Here is a 21,323-nt window from a genome sequence, read left to right as displayed (position 1 = left end):
ACGCTATTCTGATCTCTTGATGCCCGACCTTGGACGTTGCCATTGACCATCCGTTTGCCTAGCCCCTTTGTCTGCTCCATCTCCCCAAGATTCTTACCTCAGACTGTGAGCTGTTTACGCTTTTGTCTTGCCTCTCTGACCCTGGACCTCTTGACTCCCCTGGTCCATGACTTGTCCACCAGAAGTGACGTTTACAAGCGTCACAACAAACAACAAAAAAAAACAATAGAATACCAAATACGTAACTTTATTTACAGCGCAGCTGCATGATAAAAAAAAAGCTAGAGCTGAAATGTAAAATTCTAAAATATTCTGTACCACAAAATGTAAATATCTGTAAAAATAAGAATCTAAATAAAAAAAAAAAATCAGCTTGCTGAGCACCTGTAAATGGCAAAAGCCGGTTTCAGGCACTGTAAGTCCTTTGCAGCTGTAGAAAAGAGATTTATAGGTTCATTCTTCATGGAACTTTCATCCGAGAAAAAGATAAGAAAAAAGGCTTGGATCTGATGACCTGCACTCGACACGTGGGACACGTCTGCTTCTTGCCCAGCCATTTTTCTATACACTGTGGAGGAGAAACAGTTCAGGAAAAGTCATAATACATTTCTGAAAGGTAATTTTGTTACTGAGAACCTAACCCCAATGTTCACGGCAGGATAGCAGAAGTAAGAACACTGGATTGTTAATATGGACGGCATCTTATCTAAAAGAAAATCTTTTGCCACACGCTTAGACGCCTGCACCTGAGTGTGACTGATATAACTGTGGCCCCTAGAGGTATGCCTGGTCTTAAAGGGGGTGTTCAATTTCAAATATAATTCATTCATCTCTGCATTTTGTTTTGAAAACAAAGCTGTACTCGCCTTCCCCGGGTCCCCAGCTCCCGGTATGTAGCATTGGATGAGGTACAGGCATCATCTTGACAGCCCAGCCAATCAGTGAGCCTAGCGGCTCTGAGAGGGGCAATCCAGTGTAGGCGAAAAGCTGAGCTCACTGATTGGCTGCTGCTAGACACCAGGAGTAGGAGTGGACGCTTGCCAGTGGACCCAGGGAAAGTGAATTCAGCGCAGTTTGGAATTTTTAAACACAAGCTACAGCTCATCTCAGCTCACTTGCTCCCATACGTTTTTTCTTTTTTTTCCATATAAGACAACTGTAATGTCAAGTCTGACCACTAGTCCAGTACATACTGGTGTAGACAGGAAGTCAGTTTCTGACTTCCTATTAATTACACGATGACAGCATCTAATATATAAAGCTCAAGTGTGTGTATGTATGTATCTATGTGTGTATGTATGTGTGTATGTCCGGGATAGGCATCCGCACCGTCGCAGCTACAGCCACAAAATTTGGCACAGTCACGTGTCTGGACCCCGAGAGCGTCCTAAGCTATGTTGTGAGGCGAAATTTTAACCCCGCGCATTCCAATTCACCAAACAATTTTGCCCCTATCTACATAATGGGGAAAAAGTGTGTGCGCATCAAGCCCCGCCCTTCATTATGCTGTCACAATGGCTGCCGTGGCGACGCTGATTCATCATAGGTTGCAATGGGGACGTTTATGTCATAACGGTTGCCATGGTGATGATGATGTCATAATGGGTATATGGGCACGGGACTATGGGATGGAGGATGTGTGATGAGTATATGGGCACTGGACTAAGGGATGGAGGATATGTATGACGGGTATATGGGCACAGGACTATGGGATGGCGGATATGTATGATGGGTATATGGGCATGGGACTATGAGATGAAGGATGTGTGATGGGTATATGGGCACTCGACTGTGGGATGGCAAATATGTATGATGGGTATATGGGCATGGGACTATGGGATGGAGTATATGCATGATGGGTATATGGGCATGGGACTATGGGATGGAGGATGTGTGATGGGTATATGGACATGGGACTATGGGGTGGAGGATGTGTGATGGGTATATGGGCATTCGACTATGGGATGGAGAATATGTATGATGGGTATATGGGCACGGGCCTATGGGATGGAGGATGTGTGATGGGTATATGGGCATGGGACTATGGGGTGGAGGATGTGTGATGGGTATATGGGCACTCGACTATGGGATGGAGAATATGTATGATGGGTATATGGGCACGGGCCTATGGGATCGTGGATATGTATGATGGGTATATGGGCACTCGACTATGGGATGGAGGATATGTATGATGGGTATATGGGCACGGGACTATGGGATGGAGGATAATTATAATTTGCTATAACTAACCACAGTTAGTTACTATGACCAGGCAGTGCCGGGCTCTTCAGCTAGTTATCTATAAAATCACTCCTGGCAACTCACAGTCCCTTTCCCACTCCACCTAGCTCCATCCTCTCTATGTCCCTCCATGAAACTTTTCTGAAGGTATCTTTTCTGACTTAAAGCTATCTTTTCTGACTTAAAGGGGTTTTCCACTAATATGATATTGATGACCTATATTTAGGACAGGTCAATATTATTTGACAGGGCTAATTTTAGGTGGGGGGGGCTGATACCCTGAACCCCTACTGAACAGCCACTGCCAACTCCAGCAGGGGTTGCTAAACTGTATGATGGAGCTGCGGTGGTCCTCTTCGTACAGTCGGTTGGGGTGTTCCACCAATCTACCGAAAGTATAGGTCATCAATGTTATAATAGCGGAAAATCCTTTTATATAAGAGCATCTTATTTTCATTTTCCTAATGCCCAATTGGGTCATTAGCAGTGCATGGAATGATAAAATCACAAGTATTACGGTGCAGAGTTAGCTGAACGTATACGTTCTCCGTAACATAAATCTAAGTAGAAGATCTCCATTGTGGTTAGGAAATGTATAAAGTTGACCATTTTCATACCTCCTTATGGAATCTATGGGAGCAATGCAGTTCCCAGATGCTGTCAGTGTGAAGGTCGTCGTGGCAGATGACACAGGGGTCCTCATCTTCAGCCTTCAAAGGAAAACAAATCATTATCATTATAATTACTATGCCCATCCTGCATCTGCTTTACAAGGTCATGGACGCACGAATCAGAGATGACACGCAACGGCCTGAGGTTACAATACTTGGGTCCTGGATGACAGCCCAGTTCTAAATTAGTGATGGCGAGTTTTAATAAATCAGCCTTTTAATTAAGGATACTGGGAGACCCATTTATTCTCCTAAGGGTGGGATGAATTTGAATTAATGTTTACTATTTTTATGTGTTTATTCTTGGGTCTTATCACTTTAATAAACCCACTTGGCGTTACGCAGGATGCCCAAATTAATAGGAGATGAAAGGTTTGAGTGATAGCAGCGGTCTAGGGAAGGAACGGTGGGTCCTATGTGTTATCCGCCCAAGGACAATTACTCGCTCTACTTTGTCTTAAAGCACCACTCCAGTGGTTTTATTTTATTTCAGCACTGGAGTGGTGCTACTAATCTAAGTTATGTAAGCCTAGTCTTATACTCACTATAGCTGCCATCTTCAGCAACTGCGCAAGAGCTACAGGTGCGATGTCAGGAACAGCTGAAGATAGCAGGTGGTAAGTATAAGATTAAGGACAGGGAACTTAGTTTCTTTGCACCACTCCAGTGTTGCAATAAAAAGAAAATGCTGGAGTGGTCCTTTAAAGTGTATACAAAATCTAGTAAAAATGTGTATGGTTTGTAGAACACTAAATTCCCTGTAGGTGGATAGGGTTCCAGGTCCTGACATATTCATGGATAGCCCCAAAAAACTGCTCAGACGTGCACTGCTCAGGAGGCCGAACATTGGTAAAACTGATTGTTAGAAAAAGGCAAACAAAAGCATGCAAACATAAAACTGTTAGTGATTCACATAGAAAGCAACAAGACATTACAGAGGACTTAGACTTCAACAAGAATGCGAAGTGTGGTCGTCGCAGTATTGGTACGAAGCCGTCATTCTGTTTAGGTTCTAAAAGGAACTTTGTACATCAAGTCTGATCTGTGGACAACACGGTGTAGAGAAGGAGAAGCAGTAGAATAATATACATTTGTTTGGAAAAAGTTTCAGTGACACTTGTATTTTGTTCATTGAAATCCCCGATGTTTGTATGTATAGGAGTCCAGTGGGAGGTACTATTTAGTGATTGACAGCTATCTCTGCATACAGTAGAACCACCCCCTGGACTCATATAAATACCAGAGCAGAGATTTCAATCAATAAAGCACAAATCTTCCTGCATGGCTACATTCCCACGATGAGTTTTGACGCTGCGTATTTTTGCTGCAGTAAAACCGCAGCGTCTTACAGTTCCAGCAAAGTGGATGGGATTTATAGAGATCGCCTGCCCACTGCGCTTCTTAGTATTGCAGCGTAAACTGACCTGCAATTTGTGCTTCAAATCCGCAACATGGCAATTTCTCATTTCTCTTGCGGATACGCTGAGTTTTCTGTGCGAAATTTCCCCATAGACTTGTATTAGGTGCGGAAATTCCACAGGTGCAAAAACACACAAGCATGTCCGCTGCAGAAACACATGTAATCTGCACCTAAGTATGTCAATAAAGTTTTATCAAAGCCAAATACCAGGAAGTATAAAAAAAAAACAGCTTTATTTAAAGCATGACATAGGAACAAGAGATGAAAATCGCAGCATCCAAAACACGATATAAAGGCATGTAAAAAAAAAAGGCACACAAAATGCAATAAGAAAAAAACACACGTAACCTAATTTAAATAATGGGTGCAGAAATTCTGCAACATCAAAAACTCACCGAAAGGTCAAAATGGGAACGTAGTCTAAGTTTTCCTGCAAAAATATACATCAACCTGACCGGCTCCTCCTGCTTTATACCATCCTGCCTGCAGATCAGGTGAGATTTCTTACAAAACAGGTTCACTTTAAAGGCATTACCTGAAATGCAAGTACAAATCTGGGCAAATCCATCCTATACTGACACAAGGATTCCTATGTATGATTGCAGAAACAGCCCCAATAATTTAATAAGGTAGTGCACACCATTTCTCATATCTCATACATCACACCTCAGGCGCCTCTAGGTATTAAACCTTTAACACCTTTTAGTCACTAATCATAGTTATTAGCTGTTCACTTCTTTACCTATGTCTCTGCTACTGCCGTTTATCTGCTCATAATACCAATGTTCCCTTGACTAGAAGGTATAGGAATAAACTTGTATTGTGTTCTGAAATCTAAGTGTTAGCTAAAGGGAACCTGACACCAAGAAAAAAAACGCTATTAACCTGCAGATATGGGGTTAATCTGCAGGTTAATAGCGTTATTATGCTGCCCAACACCCATACTTAGCTGATCACTGCAGTGAAAAATTATCTTTATCCCCCCCCCACCCCTACAGCAGGGGTCTCAAACTCGGCAGAGTAAATGGGCCGCACATAAAAAAAAATTTAAGCTGGCAGGCCGCATTCCTTTCAACCTTAATACAGTCACAATTGATAGCGGTATCTAAGGGGTTAAACGGCCGCGATCGGTGCTAATACCGATCGTGGCTGTTCAAATAGGTTGTCAGCTGCGATGTACAGCTTACTTCAGCGGATGATAGTGTCGGCTCTGCATGTGAGCCGGCGCTATCACCTCGCTGTACACGCACAGCCACAGTCACCTGCAAAATCCAGCAATGGGGGGAAAGTCACGCCTCCGCTCTCTGCGCGCTGGCGTGATGTCGTTACACAGCGCCAGAGGGATGTCATCACGCAGGGCCACAGCCACAACGGAGCGGCGCACTCCTCTCTTCTAGCGTGAGCAGTGGCATAACTACAAAGTTATGGGCCCTAGTGCGAACTTTCAAATGGGGCCCACCCCATGCCAAAATAAACACACCTCGTACACACGTGGCTCTGCTCCACACACCTCGTACACATGCGGCTCCGCTCCGTACACACATGCCTCCGCTCCATACACCTCGCACACACGGCTCCACTTCGTATACCTTGTACACACACGGCTCCACTTTGTATACCTTGTACACACGGCTCCGCTCCGTACACCTCATACACACGCGTCTCCGCTCCGTACACCTCGTACACACACGGCTCCGCTCCGCACACCTCATACACACACGGCTCCGCTTCGTACACCTCGTACACACGTGGCTCCGCTCCGTACACCTCGTACACACGCGGCTCCGCTCCGTACACCTCGTACACACGCGGCTCCGCTCTGTACACCTCGTACACACGCGGCTCCGCTCCGTACACCTCGTACACACGCAGCTCCGCTCCGTACACCTCGTACACACGCAGCTCCGCTCCGTACACCTCGTACACACACGGCTCCACTCCGCACACCTCGTACACACACGGCTCCGCTCCTCACACCTCGTACACACACGGCTCCGCTCCACACACCTCGTACACACACGGCTCCGCTCCAAACACCTCATACACACAGGCTCCGCTCCGTACACCTCGTACACACACGGCTCCTCTCCGTACACCTCGTACACACACAGCTCTGCTACATCCACCCTGTAAACCCCTCCTGACCCCACACAGAAACTTACCCAGCACCATGACAACCAGTACAGACAAAGACAGTAGCGTTCTGCATACACTGAGGCCCCCGATCATGTGACCCCCTGACTCCTCCCTCTCCTGTGACCTCATTACAGGGCTTGTGCACACAGAACACACAGCCATCGCGCGCTCCTGGATGGCTGCGTGCCTTCCCCCTTCTACCTGCCTCAGGGGGTGAGACATGTGGTGCACCGCTGCCCTACAGCATTCGGTTTCAGTGACGCTGATTCAGGCACCGCTCTGAATATAGTGTGCTCTCAGCCTCTACCGAGATCCAAGGGGTAACGTTTCTCCTTGTGGAGAGTGACATGTCAGGCCTGACATGCCAAGGTGAGGAGACGTTTAAGCTGCAATGCTCCTCTGGGAAATTGTCTCTTCACAGAGGAGGAGATGACTAGAACTCTAGTGCCATCTATTGAAAGTAGCAATCCTAAAACTCAATTTCACCTCGGCATGTCAGGCTTGACATGTCACTCTCTGCAAGGAGAAACGTTACCCCTTGGATCCCGGTTAGACGCCTCTTACACAGCCAAACCAGAGCTCACACTTTGCACTGACGAGGGGCAGGACCCCGAAACACAGTGTCTGCAAATTGAGATTCTGGTTTTGGATTTTATCCTAAGTCATGTGACAAGGCTCGTTGGAGGGTATTGACTTTTAGGATTGCTACTTGCTAACACTAGAGTTACAGTCCTCTTCCTCTCTGAAGAGACTCAGCCTCTACTGCCTACTTCCTCCGAGTTGTGTGAGCTCATGGGAATGAATTGCTCACATGAGAAAACCGCTCCCTGTAGACCAGATAATGAGAAACACAACTACATTATTTATCCGGTCAGTAAATTGCCTTTTCCTGTCCATAGTAACTTGGTTATGAAGGTTGGAGAAAGGGTTACTTTTCATATGTGCCTGGAAGAATAAATTCCTATTGTCAATTATGACTGTTGCATTATTATTATTATATGATGGGACCTATGGTGGATGCATTTTTACATTTTGCAGACATTAAATGTAATTATTTGTTCACAATAGAACTATGCATTGGGATTTTACAACTGCTGCTCCAAAGCTATGGTAGGATCAAGGTTATACTTAAGACTTAACAAAATAAAGAGGTACAAGAACACTAATCTCTCAGGGATTTATATAGCTTATATACTGCTATAAAGTCATCATGTCATATAAACATCTTTGATAAGCCCGAATCCATTGAATCTCTAAGACTTCGATAAGCCATAACACATACACACCGCATCAGCACAAACAGTATTGACCCCTCCTTATAGTATCTATGCGACTCTGACATGAAGACACTAAATTCTATCAGCAATTTTATGATGGTGCCATTTAATATACGGTATCTATATTGTGTACCTGGGACCCCACATGCAAACATTTTCACCAGAATCGCCCCAGGTTAGAAACACCAGACGTGTAGAAATGCGTGGTGACATAGTACAATACGCCAAACAACAACAACAAGAACAACATGCATAGAAGTACAATATGTCATACAAACATAGAAACACAAAAGTGGATAATAACAAAAGGTAAAGAGACATAATCCTGCCCACTGCGAGCTCACAATCTGGTCATATACACGGAAGGAAAACACACGGTAGCATCAGCTGGGAGTGTGGAACACGTCCAGAAACCTGGAGCTGAAGGGGCATCAGGTGCAATTCCGTGCGATCAGGATTCTCCCAGGAGAGATGAAGATAACAGGATGTGAGATGAATTCAATTAATTAAAATGCTTGTTAGCCAATAGGACTGTGTAAGATATCATGCAAATAAGTATACCAGACAGATGCAATAAATATGAGAAAGCCGCGCAACTTATAGCAACACTCTGCAAAAGAAATGTTACAATTATCTACAATCAATTTATAGATAGGTAGATAGATATGAGATAGATCGATATGGGATAGATAGCTATGGGATTGATAATAGATAGATAATAGATAGGAGATAAATAGATAATAGATAGATACAGATGATAGATAATAGATATGTGATAGATAGACAGATACAGTTGTGGCCAAAAGTATTGACACCCCTGCAATTCTGTCAGATAATACTCAGTTGCTTCCTGAAAATTATTGCAAACACAAATTCTTTGATATTATATCTTCATTTAATTTGTCTTAAATGAAAAAACACAAAAAGAATTGTCCTAAAGCCAAATTGGATATAATTCCACACCAAACATAAAAAAGAGGGTAGACAAAAGTATTGGCACTGTTCGAAAAATCATGTGATGCTTCTCTAATTTGTGTAATTAACAGCACCTGTAACTTACCTGTGGCACCTAACAGGTGTTGGCATGGATTAAAGTTGACTCAACCTCTGTCCTGTGTCCTTGTGTGTACCACATTGAGCATGGAGAAAAGAAAGAAGACCAAAGAACTGTCTGAGGACTTGAGAAACCAAATTGTGAGGAAGCATGAGCAATCTCAAGGCTACAAGTCCATCTCCAAAGACCTGAATGTTCCTGTGTCTACTGTGCACAGTGTCATCAAGAAGTTTAAAGCCCATGGCACTGTGGCTAACCTCCCTAGATGTGGACGGAAAAGAAAAATTGACAAGAGATTTCAACGCAAGATTGTGCGGATGTTGGATAAAGAACCTCGACTAACATCCAAACAAGTTCAAGCTGCCCTGCAGTCCGAGGGTACAACAGTGTCAACCCGTACTATCCGTCGGCATCTGAATGAAAAGGGACTGTATCGTGGGAGACCCAGGAAGACCCCACTTCTTACCCCACGACATAAAAAGCCAGGCTGGAGTTTGCCAAAACTTACCTGAAAAAGCCTAAAACGTTTTGGAAGAATGTTCTCTGGTCAGATGAGACAAAAGTAGAGCTTTTTGGGCAAAGGCATCAACATAGAGTTTACAGGATAAAAAAGAGGCATTCAAAGAAAAGGACACGGTCCCTACAGTTAAACATGGCGGAGGTTCCCTGATGTTTTGGGGTTGCTTTGCTGCCTCTGGCACTGAACTGCCTGACCGTGTGCATGGCATTATGAAGTCAGAAGACTACCAACAAATTTTGCAGCATAATGTAGGGCCCAGTGTGAGAAAGCTGGGTCTCCCTCAGAGGTCATGGGTCTTCCAGCAGGACAATGACCCAAAACACACTTCAAAAAGCACTAGAAAATGGTTTGAGAGAAAGCACTGGAGACTTCTAAGGTGGCCAGCAATGAGTCCAGACCTGAATCCCATAGAACACCTGTGGAGAGATCTAAAAATGGCAGTTTGGAGAAGGCACCCTTCCAATATCGGGACCTGGAGCAGTTTGCCAAAGAAGAATGGTCTAAAATTCCAGCAGAGCATTGTAAGAAACTCATTGATGGTTACCTTAAGCGGTTGGTCACAGTTATTTTGGCTAAAGGTTGTGCAACCAAGTATTAGGCTGAGGGTGCCAATACTTTTGTCTGGCCCATTTTTGGAGTTTTGTGTGAAATGATCAATGTTTTGCTTTTTTCTTCATTCTCTTTTGTGTTTTTTCATTTAAGACAAATTAAATGAAGATAATAATACCAAAGAATTTGTGTTTGCAATCATTTTCAGGAAGAAACTGAGTATTATCTGACAGAATTGCAGGGGTGTCAATACTTTTGGCCACAACTGTAGATAGATAGATAGATAAATGTGTGGGCAGGACTTTATTTGACCAAAGGCAGCAATTTCGAGTGCTGTTTTGTTTTAATTTTTGGGTAATTTTTATATTATAAAACCATTCTCTGAAGGTTTGCTCCCACTACTGATGGATAGAAAACTCAGAAAAAAAACGAAACAGCACAATCCGCAGAAGTGGCTGTAAAAAGTCCTCTAAAGATTTTAGCCAGGTAAAATCCTCCAACTATACAAAGCAAGAGTAGAGGCAGCACTGCAAGGTCAGTCTTTAAATCTGTCACCCCTGGATGATTTTGATCTATTACTATGGGCATATGGGTACTAGAATGGTTAGACCAGTCTCCCCTCTGTGCCTCATAGCTGCGGTGGAGATCTTGAGTAATGCGGTTATAATGTTTTATGTTAATGATTTCTTTCAGGCTCTGGGGCGTGCGATGCCTGGAGAAATCACAGCCTCCTGACTTCATTATAATGGTACCCACTTCCCATCAGCGTCACACTGACCTGTTCGGCGCTGTAATCTCGCGCATGCGCTATGCTCACGTGCGCAGTTGCGCGAACCCTGTCCGCCCTCTTATGGGCAGTGCCTGCACTGATCTTCTGCGCTGGCATGGTGAGTCACTTCGCAGTAGCAGAGACTCGCCGACATAGAAGGAAGTCTGAGAGGTGAAGTCATGTAATTTTCTAAACACCCATTCACATGGAGTCGATCTTTGACCATACATGAACTCCGATCAGCTATGTACAAGTGGATTGGCGCTGGTTTATGGTCAGTTCGCGCTGAGCCAAGACTCTGTGACCGCTCTGTCCTTGCACGTCGCCCCCTGTAGGCCGCATTAACATTACATTAATGGCCTGCATGGATATATCAATCAGACGATGAACAAGTGTTTTGCTCATTGATTACAGCAGTGTTCCGATGGGGTCTTCGCTCACTTATAGCTCTGGATAACGATTCGCTGAACCTATTGTCCTTTCCAATAAACAGTCAATACCAGATTTCCTTTAAAACTTTTATTTCTGATTTTTAAAAGTACAAGTGACAGAGACGTGAGGCACAAGGTAAGTGTGAACAGCATACATAATATATCAAGATTTCTGGTGAAAACACAAAGCATTTACATCCATACTGCAAAGGCTGCTGGCAAACAGCACAGTTCTGTGCTATACACATATACTGTATGGCAATTGTGGTGTGAACAATAATACAATTATACATCTATGCACTAAGAATTCACAAGAACACAGGAATTTCCTTTTATATACAAATTAGCACACATTCAAGAAGACCTCAGCAATCCAGACATGTTTGTTTTAGTCAATGCTTGTATTCCCTGCGAAATAATCCTGGATCATGTTTCCTCAGGCCTCAGCATCGCGTCGTTCCTCTGTTTTTCCTCCTTGAAATGTAAATTAATGAATTGACAACTGGGAGTTACAATTCCTCTTATATCAAAGGGGTGTGTCCCTGTGTAACCTGAGACTGACAGCACTGATTGGACAATAGCTGGCTGTACAGAGACACACCCCCATTTGGTAACGCCTATTTGTCAATTTATTCATACATTTCTATTAGGAATAACAGAGGGACAGGGCTACAGCGTTCTAAGAAAAAATGCTCCACAAATGTTATATTATGGGGAATATAACTATATAAAAAAACTGAACTTTTCTGAAGATCTATGTAGTCTTCTTTATAAACTCGACCTTATGTATACGGAATGATTATATTCTGGATTATTGAAGTTATAGAACAGTATATAAGATTTCTTTGTAACATGTATAAGGGTATATCTAAGGGTGGGGATTTGCAGTGAATATCTACTTGTTGGTTTTGCAGCAGATTTATTGCAGATTCCACGGTAAAATATATTAAAAATCTTCAGAAAACAATTAACGTACTTAAAGTTTGTGCTGTAGATTAATTTTCTTGCTGATTTTTTTTTCTGCAGCAAGCGCATTAGATTTCTTAAAATGCCATTCATTTGGCTGCTGTTACACAAATCTGAAAATTGTAAGCTTATCCACCTCGAGTTAACGTGCCCTATAGAGTCCTGAAGACGAAAGCTCAAAATACATCCACAAAATCAAGATTAGCTTGTTGGTTATTTTACTTTGCTGAAATTTGGCCAATTATATATATTTTACTATGAATCACTTAGCATATCTTTTTTTTTTTTTTTTTTTTTTTAATGGAAACTGTTATAAAAGCCAACTTCATACAATACTGACAAGGGGCAGATGCAGAATTTCTAAGTGGGTCTCCAAGAGTAGAAATACATAAGGGCCTGTCACTTGATAACATTAGGAATCTCCCTCTAGTGGCTACAGAAGGAATTATCTTTTTTAAATTATCTTGAACACTCCATTGGGGAATTCTAACTACTAAGGAACTCGCCTTAAAGTTTGGGCTTTACAACTGCATACTACAGCATCGTGGATGAGATTTTTCAAATATCTGCACTGGATAATTAATTTGCGCTGTAGATTTGAAACCCACTGCAAATCATTATTAGGCCACATGCACACGTTCAGTATTTGGTCAGTATTTTACCTCAGTATTTGTAATCCAAAACCAGGAGTGGGAGATAAATACAGAAGTGGTGACGTGTTTCTATTAGACTTTTCCTCTGATTGTCCCTCTCCTGGTTTTGGTTTCTAAAAACTGATGTAAAATACTGACCAAATACTGAAGGTGTGAACGTGGTCTGAAAGGACGAAATATGTGGGAGATCCGTAACAAAACCCACGCCAATTGTTGGGATTCTGAATCTGTGGATTCAGCTGTAGAAAGATACTTTACTTAAGTTTATATTGTTTTATGTCTTAGAAAAGGAATAACGATAAAAAAAATAATAATAGCAACTTACACCAAGACTTTGCTATCACATTGTGGTAGAATGGGGGTTAAAGGCAACGTCCCGGAACATTACAGTCCTTTTTCTTTGTTTATCGCAGAAAAAAAAAGTTTTAGTTACGAATAAGGCCATTTATTAACACGTAATGTCCTGACAAATGGGCGAAAAAAATACAAAAGAATTACAAAGTGGAGTGCAATTAGAGAAAAACTGCAAATCAGCTGTTTGGTTTGCAGGTTTTTCTATGACGATCACTTTACAATAGAATTGATCTGGCAAATTTGTTCTACTGGTCATTATGGTGATAGTGATGCCACAGTTGTAGGTATTGATGCTGTTGTGGTGTCTATACAGTTATGTAATCTCGTTTTATATATAATTTATTTTTATTTATTAGTCCCATTAGGGGACCTGAATAGTGATGAGCGAGTATACTCATTGCTCGGGTGTCCTATGAGTATTTTGCAGTGCTCAGGGATTTAGTTTCTGTCGTCTCAGCTGCATGATTTGGGGCTGCTAGACAGCTTGAATACATGTGTGGAATGCCTGTTTGTTAGGGAATTCCCACATGTATTCAGCCTGTCTACAAGTCGCAAATCATGCAGCTGAGGACACCCGAGCATCGATGCTACTCGCCCATCACTAGACCTGAACCTACGATCTCTTGAGCACCTTTTAACCCCTTCACATATGGTGTAAGTCAAAAGCAGATGTATGAAATGGGCTCATGCAGGAAGCCCACTCAATGCCCAACAGGTGATGGCTGTGTATTACAGCCAGAACCTGCGGGTAACAATCGCGGGTGGAGCAGTGCTTTGCCCATAATTGTTCACCTGTTAAATGCCGCTGTCAGTCACAAGTATTTAACATACACCGTTATGTGTGCGTGTCATTCTCTCAGCCTGAGATGGCCAGGGTCAGCTGATGACACATGCGCCTGTCATGGAGCTTGTTTGAAACCCTTCCTGCAATGAAAATAAGATATTAAAAATATACACATGTGGTATCACCGGGTTCAGAAAAGTCCGATCTATCAAAATATAAAACCAATTACGGTAATCCAATCGGAAAACATCGTAAAATGAAAAAAAGAAATCAAGAACGACAAAATTATATTTTTTTGGTTGCCACAGCTTCACAAAAGATGCTGTAACAAGTGATCAAAAAGTCACATCTATCCCAAAATGGTATCAATAAAAACGTTGTCTCGCCCCACAAAAAAAAATAAGCCATCACACAGCTCCATCTGCCAAAGAAAATATTACGTGTGTGGTGCCAAGGCGTTAAATTTGCAGCATCTTTTTTTTTCTTCACAGAATTGGAAAATTGATGCTTTTTGAAAACTGCAGTATGTCGCCTCTTTCAGTGTTTTTACAGCATTTTTTTCACCATAGTAAGCAATGAGAAACGGCAAAAACGCTGCAATAATACATAACCTTGCGTTTTTGCTGCTTTTTTGTTGAATAAACCTAACTTTATTAGACATGCACTGTAGACAAATGACACATATAATCCACACCAAAGAGCACAGCAGAAAAAAAAAGCAACAAAAACACAGCAAAATCTGCTTAAGACTGTGTTCACACGTAGCGGGTTTTTTTCGCGGATTTGCCAAAAAATTCGCTCAAAAAATGCTTAAAATAAGCCTCCCATTCATTTCTATGCATTTTGCACTTTTTGTGCATATTGATGCGCTTTTTACCGCGAAAAAAACGCTTCGCGGTAAAAAACGCAGCATGCTCATTAATTTCGCGGAAAATTCCGCGTTTCTAGCTATTTTCTATGGGTCTGGAAATGCGCGGAAAAAAGCATAAACGCGCTTTTTTTTGCGCCCAAAACGCGCAGAAAACGCACGGAAAAAAACGCGCGTTTTCTGGGAAGGGAGTCCGGTTTTTATGCAGAAATTTCTGCATATGTGTGCACATAGCCTTACTGCCAATAGAATAGGTTTTACCTGCAGGAAAAACGCAACATAAACACAACGTGTGAACATAGCCTAACATGGGATTTATGTTAAGATTTAAAAGCAAATACAATATTCCTGTTGCCTTCCATTAAAGGGATTTTCCCTTATAAAACTTAATTTCTTTAGTGCTTCTATCGCACTCCAGATTTCAGAAAGCACACTGTCAGGATTCCCTCTATTGTTAGCTTGAGCAGTCGTAGCGTGACAGCAAGTGGGCAGCTTTCCGATTTGTGATCACATGACGACTAGCAGCCTTTCTTGCTTCTTGCGGTGTTCTATTGCGAGAGGCGGATGAAACGCTACACAGCATATGACCGCAACTATGCAAATCGCACACTTGCAGTCTTGTGATGACCACACAGGCTAAGAATAGAGGGGAGTCGTAGTAATGTACGTGATGCGCACTGCCAGGATTTGATGGAGGCATTGCAGATATTTAGTTTCAGCCCAGAGGATCCCTTTAATATGTGTAAGCAGAGCAGCCTGCATATTTCGGTCTAGAGCAATGCACCAAATTCCACACATTATAAAGGTATGTTCCCACGGTCATTAAACTCTGCGGGTTGGATGCTGCGTACATCTGCAGCGTCCAACCCACGGTGTCCAGATGTTACAGCATAGTGGATGGGATTTCATGAAATCCCATCCAAACTATGCGTGCACAGATGCCCGCGGATCACCCACGGAGGACAGACATGTGGTGCGTCTTTCCAGACCGCAACTTGTCTATTTATCTAGCGTAGATGTGAGCCTCCGCAAAAGAAATTTCACCCGTCCAACGTGTATTGGACGCAGTGATTCCGCACAGTTCAATGAACACATGTGCGGACATGTGCTGCGTCCAAAGCGCTGCCAATTATTGAACGTCTGCACCTACCCTAACCCATCAGCTAACGTAATAATGCAACAGAAAAAAGCACAAATGCAATCATATCCGCTTAGTTTTACTACTTTCATGCCAATAACTTTACTGACATTTTACCCACTATGTACTTGTAGAACCTGTTTAGCTTTTTTATTAGATACCTTGTACATACATTACTATTGTCCAATCCTATATAAAGCACATGGTGGAATTCCATTAGTAGAACAATAAGAATGTCTTCTGTTTTAAAGGGATTGTCCACTACTAGGACAACCTCTTCTTGAACTAAATGTTTGGCCTCGATAAAATGAAAAAAAACCTATACTCCCCTCCTGTGCTGGTGCCGTTCCCTGCAAAACTCACAGAGACATGTCCATTTTTCTCCGTTATCATGGATAATAAAGAACAATTGATGGGTCCGTGAAAAACACGTACAGCAGATGGCATCTAAGCTGCAATACCATGCACAGCCCATGGTCAGGGGTGGCGATATTTCAGGAAGAAATCAAACATGTTTTTCCAATCCTGGATAACGCTTAATTGTATTCTGTTGAAAACTACATGAATAAAACAGAAAAAAATGTTGTTTTTCCATCGGGATCTGTATGTATGGAAGTATTCTCGCCAAGATTAAGGCCAAATATAAGTTCTCTGTCACGGCCCAAAATGTCTTGAATTATGGGTATATTTTAGGACTATTTGGAGAAAATATACTCAGAAAACGTTCTATAGCGCTTCATACAGAAAAGATAGCTGATCATTCGACTATCTCTCACGAGTCTCCCATCGTGGGCGTTTTTGTGTTCGTCTAACAGCGGCTCTCTCACAGAGGTTTCTCTCCCCAAGAAAAAAAGGATCAGATTTTCCCTTTACCATGAACCTAGTGCCAGAATCTATGTCAATAACCATCTATCCTAACCTTTTATTATCAGTAATGGAACTAGGCAGGGGTGTCCCTTGTCACCTCTACTATTTGCATTAGCAATCGAGCCTCTCGCGGAAGCCATTAGATCATCCCCATCGATATCAGGAATTGATACTAGAAGGTCCTCCCATAAGATCAGTCTGTTTGCAGATGACCTTTTCATATCGGTGAGAAACCCAGTCGAATCTACTAATGTATTATTATCACTTCTAGAAAAGTTTAATAAAATGTCTTTCTTTAAGATTAATTCTGTCAAATCCAACATTATGCCATTTAACATGGCCCGGGAGGATGTAGAATGGGCCCTGCAAAGAACCAATTTCAAATTAGAAGAAAAAAGCTTACCCTATTTAGGAATTTCCATTACTTCCAACTTACGCTCTATAGTGCCAGTAAAAATTAAAACTCTCGAGGCTAACGTCTCCAAAGATTTCTCACGTTTTAACTCTTTGGAGCTTACACTTCTGGGCAGGATACTGACAGTTAAATCTATTATTTTGCCAAAAATATTGTATATTTTCCGAGCCATTCCGTTAAAATTCCCTTTAAAGCTAATAGATAAGATACAAAACCTGATTAACCTATTCATTTGGGAAAACAAGAGACCACGAATAGCCAGGAACACTTTTTCGTCAAAAAATCCATGGGGGCTTGGCTGTCCCAAACATATGGGCATGCCAACAAGCGTATCTAGTTAAACATAGTCACCAATGGTTTACCCAAAAGGATCATCCAGCATGGATGGATCTGGAAATGGCGCAAATTAACTATAGTTCATTACGAGATTTTTTTTAAAATATATTCTTGTCTCGTCTCTGAAAAAGCATAGATATCCTATTTATGATGCTATTTTTGAAGCGTGGAGGAAGTTTGCCAAACTTAAGAAAAATGATAATAGAGTTTCTATTCTTAACAACCTGCCTCTCAAAACGATCACAGTCATATATGATTGCCCAATACCAAATGCCTGGCCCAATCTTAATATAAAGAAAATTGGAGATCTCTATGATGGCATATGTATCAAGTCTTTCTCTTCTCTTAGGGTACCGTTACACTTAGCGATGCACCAGCGATCCCGACAACGATATGGATCGCTGGTGCATCGCTAAGTAGTCGCTAGTGAGCTGGCACACAGGCAGATCTCACCAGCGACATCGCTGGGGTCGGGGGTCGCTACTTACCTGTCAGACACGGCGATCCTGACATCCTCCCGCCCACGTCCACGCCTCACTCGTCGGCGCCACAGGAAGCCCAGCAGGAAGCGCCTGACGAAAAATGATCCAGGACCTTCTCGCGCGACCAGCGATAATCAGTGGGGGAGCCGGTCAGAGGTAAGTATCACATGTAGCGATATCGCTAGCGCTGCGTCACAAAATGGGGTGACTTTACAGCGATATCGCTAGCGATATCGCAGTGTGTAACGGGGGCTTAAAGGACAGCTTTCATTTGCCCTCAGGTGAATTCATGTCTTATTTGCTGATTAGAGATAACCTTCCAAAGTTAATAAGCAGTAGAAAGTTAAATTTAGACGTGATTCTCTCATTAGTGGGCAACCCTGCTCTTGAAAGTAGATGGACTCTTAGGCATATTTATCATTGTTTCAATAGAGATACAGTGTTTTCAATGACCAGTTATATGAAAAAATGGGAGTTAGATCTTAGATCATTGTTGTGAGTTCATTTTCCCCTTCACTACTGAGGCCCGAGGAACTCCCTCTTCTGGTAAAGAAAGGTAGTGAGCCTATTTATCAAACACCTGAGCCTGATTATGATGACTGGCTGAGTGGAGTTACTGACTGGATATAAGGCTGCCGACGCCCTTCTGCCCTGCGGGTGATTTCTCTGTGGGATCCTTGGAGAACAGTCTGAATTCCTGCTCTTCTAAAGCTAAGTTTTCTGCTCGGCCTTTTGCATTTGTGCTTTAACTTTGTTTTGCTTTGTTTTTCTGGATTTCTGCCATTCCCTGCTGGGGTGAGCTGAATTCCTTTAGCTCTGTCTTCTGAAAATACCTGAGTGCTGAATTAGTTTTTGAAGCCTAGCTGCTTCAGGGTCTTTTTCCATATCAGCTTGCTGGCTTATGTCTTTGATAGGGATTTGGCAGATTGCAGACGGCAACCTTCCTTTCCTGTTCTGTTTAGTTAGCTTGGGCCCCATCGTTTGCTCAGCCTATCTGTGTGAGTGTTTTTTCATCTTGCTTCACTGTCATTATATGTTGGGGGCTGCCTTTTACTTTGGGGTCTGCTCTGGGGCAGTTTAGATTTCCTTTTCTGTCTTTAGGCTATTTAGCTCTCCGGCTGTGATCGAGGGGTCTAGGGCATCGTAGGAACCCCCCACGGCTACTGCTAGTTGTGTTGATAGGTTCAGGGGTCTGCAATCTGATAGTTGCCAACTTCTCTGGTTTTCTGGACCTAGCTTCTATTTTTGTGTCTGCCTCCTACGGTGACTCAATCATAACAGATCACCCATTTCTGAGGAGCAGTGGAAATAAGCCTTTAGGATTTCCAACAGATACACAATTTCTATGGGACTACACGAGACTCATATGAAGGTAGCGCTCCGGTGGTACTACAAACCTACGAGACTATCTCATATAAGTGTGGATACTTCTCCATTGTGTTGGAGAGGCTGCCATTGCAATGGAAATTTATTTCATATTTATTGGAGCTGCCCCAAGTTACATACACTCTGGTTACAGGTAAAGATGCATGTCAACTCACTGTCCAAAACCTTTATCGATGTCACCCCCCCATATGGCGCTTTTGTCCCTAGACCTAGAGGGTATTAGTCCGACAATCAAATTCGTGATGACGCACATATTCCTTACGGTAAAGAATTTTTATAGCGCAGTGGTGGAAGAAGCCGGATGCTCCTATTTTCTTGGATATAGTTAACACACTACGCACCCATATAATGGAGGAAAAATAGCTATCAACCCAGGTTCATTGAATCACTATCATTTGACGTGGTGGGTGTGGAATACCAAATATAAATGATTTGTTATGTCCTATTTTAAAGTCATGAAGGAATTGTTATCTCCTTCCTTGATGTCATGGATGAATTGTTGTGTCCTATTTTGAAGTCATGAGGGAATTGCTATGTCTTCCATTTTGTGTTTGAAGCCTGGTATATGATGGTAATAATTCTTGTTTGTAATTGTATGATTTTACTGTTTGTAAAATGGAGATCTCTATCTTTTGATTCCTTTCCCATTCCCCTTCCCTTTTAAATTGTTAAACTTTAATAAAAATTATTTGAAAAGAAAAAAACGATCAGCGATTGGAAATCCAGGGTTCTGTATTCTTCTCTCCCCGACATCGTCCATACACATGACACGATCGGCCGATCCCACCCGTATCGGCGTATTCAGCCAATATTAACATAATGTGTATGGCGGTATTACCCATTAGATGACGACTCATATTACACAAAATTATATACTGACATAAAATACAAATCCGGATATTCTCTAAAAAAAATTCTAACCATAAAGCACATTTTGTCATAAAATACGTTTTTACAATTTGTAATACCATTAACATGAAAAAACGTTCTAGAATTTGGCACAGGATTTATCGCCGAGATCCTTACACATGGTATACATGGTATAAGACATTATACAATACTGCACTCAGGCAGCTTTCGTTCTTACATATTATTACACACATGGCATGCTAACATCTTGCACATTCATCTGTTATAAATTAGCACTGAGATGTAAGGAGCCACTTCAAAGCTTTTGCAGCATTTTTTGTCTATGTTTCTGGTTTTCGTGCCTGTTCGTTTTTTTTTTTGTTTTTTTTTTAATCGCGGCATATTCATCTTTTCATTTGAAACTTTTCTAAATTCACTTTTTTATATTTTTTTTCTGTCTTTTTTTTTTTTAAATTTCCAGATGTTTCTGCCTGTTTCATTGTATTTGTGACAACCCGGAGTGATTTTATGTATGGCAGAATTTGTTTTCTGCAAATTTTTTGCAAATCGTGCAACTCACAAAAAAAAAGAGTTAAATAGACAAAAATGAAGGTAATTTCTGACTTTCTGCAAATCTCATGAATTGCGTGCGCCATTTTGAATAATTTGGCACATAAAACAATGAGCTCCACAAAAAAAGAAACAAACAAGAAAAGCGACTGATAAAACACAATAATCGAACCTAAGAAACTTGGATGCTACACTTGGCTGTTCTTTCTTAGCTTTCTTGGAGACTAGATAAGGGAAATATACGTCGATTACGAATGAGAAAAGACAACAGAGTGGGCACAATGCTTAAAGAGTTGTCCACTTTTAAAGAACCGTGAAACTCTTTTGCTGCGGTTTTTAATCCGCAGCATGTCAATTCTTTGTGTGGATTCCGTAGCGTTTTTACACCTCTTCCATTATAGGAATCCGCAGGTGTAAAAATGCAGGTGAAATCCGCACAAAAATTGCAGAACATCCACAGTAAGGGTGAGTGCACACGTTGCGGATTGGCCTGCGGTTTGACACCTGTACAATGGAGCAGGTGTAAAACCGCTGCGGATTCCGCACAAAGAAGTGACATGCTGCGGATCTGAAACAGCAGCAAATCC

The 21,323-nt window shown here is 42.0% G+C and overlaps 1 protein-coding gene across 1 annotated transcript in view; it reads right to left on the bottom strand.

Moving 5' to 3' along the window:
* Positions 1 to 231: 231 nt before the first annotated feature.
* Positions 232 to 21,323, bottom strand: part of LNP1 (leukemia NUP98 fusion partner 1) — a 64,044-nt gene continuing 42,952 nt past the window's right edge. The window contains exons 4-5 of the mRNA XM_073564738.1: positions 2,859 to 2,951; positions 232 to 568 (exon numbers count right to left, since the gene is read on the bottom strand). Coding sequence (XP_073420839.1) covers positions 461 to 568; positions 2,859 to 2,951 — 201 coding nt within the window. The 3' untranslated portion in view covers positions 232 to 460. The remainder of the gene's footprint in view (positions 569 to 2,858; positions 2,952 to 21,323) is intronic.

The sequence above is a fragment of the Dendrobates tinctorius genome, unplaced genomic scaffold (assembly GCF_039654945.1).
Source record: "Dendrobates tinctorius isolate UK_male_01 unplaced genomic scaffold, ASM3965494v1 ptg000016l, whole genome shotgun sequence".
NCBI classification, from domain to species: Eukaryota; Metazoa; Chordata; class Amphibia; order Anura; family Dendrobatidae; genus Dendrobates; species Dendrobates tinctorius.
Note: the sequence above shows the minus strand (reverse complement) of the source record. Positions and strands in the feature narration are given on the sequence as shown.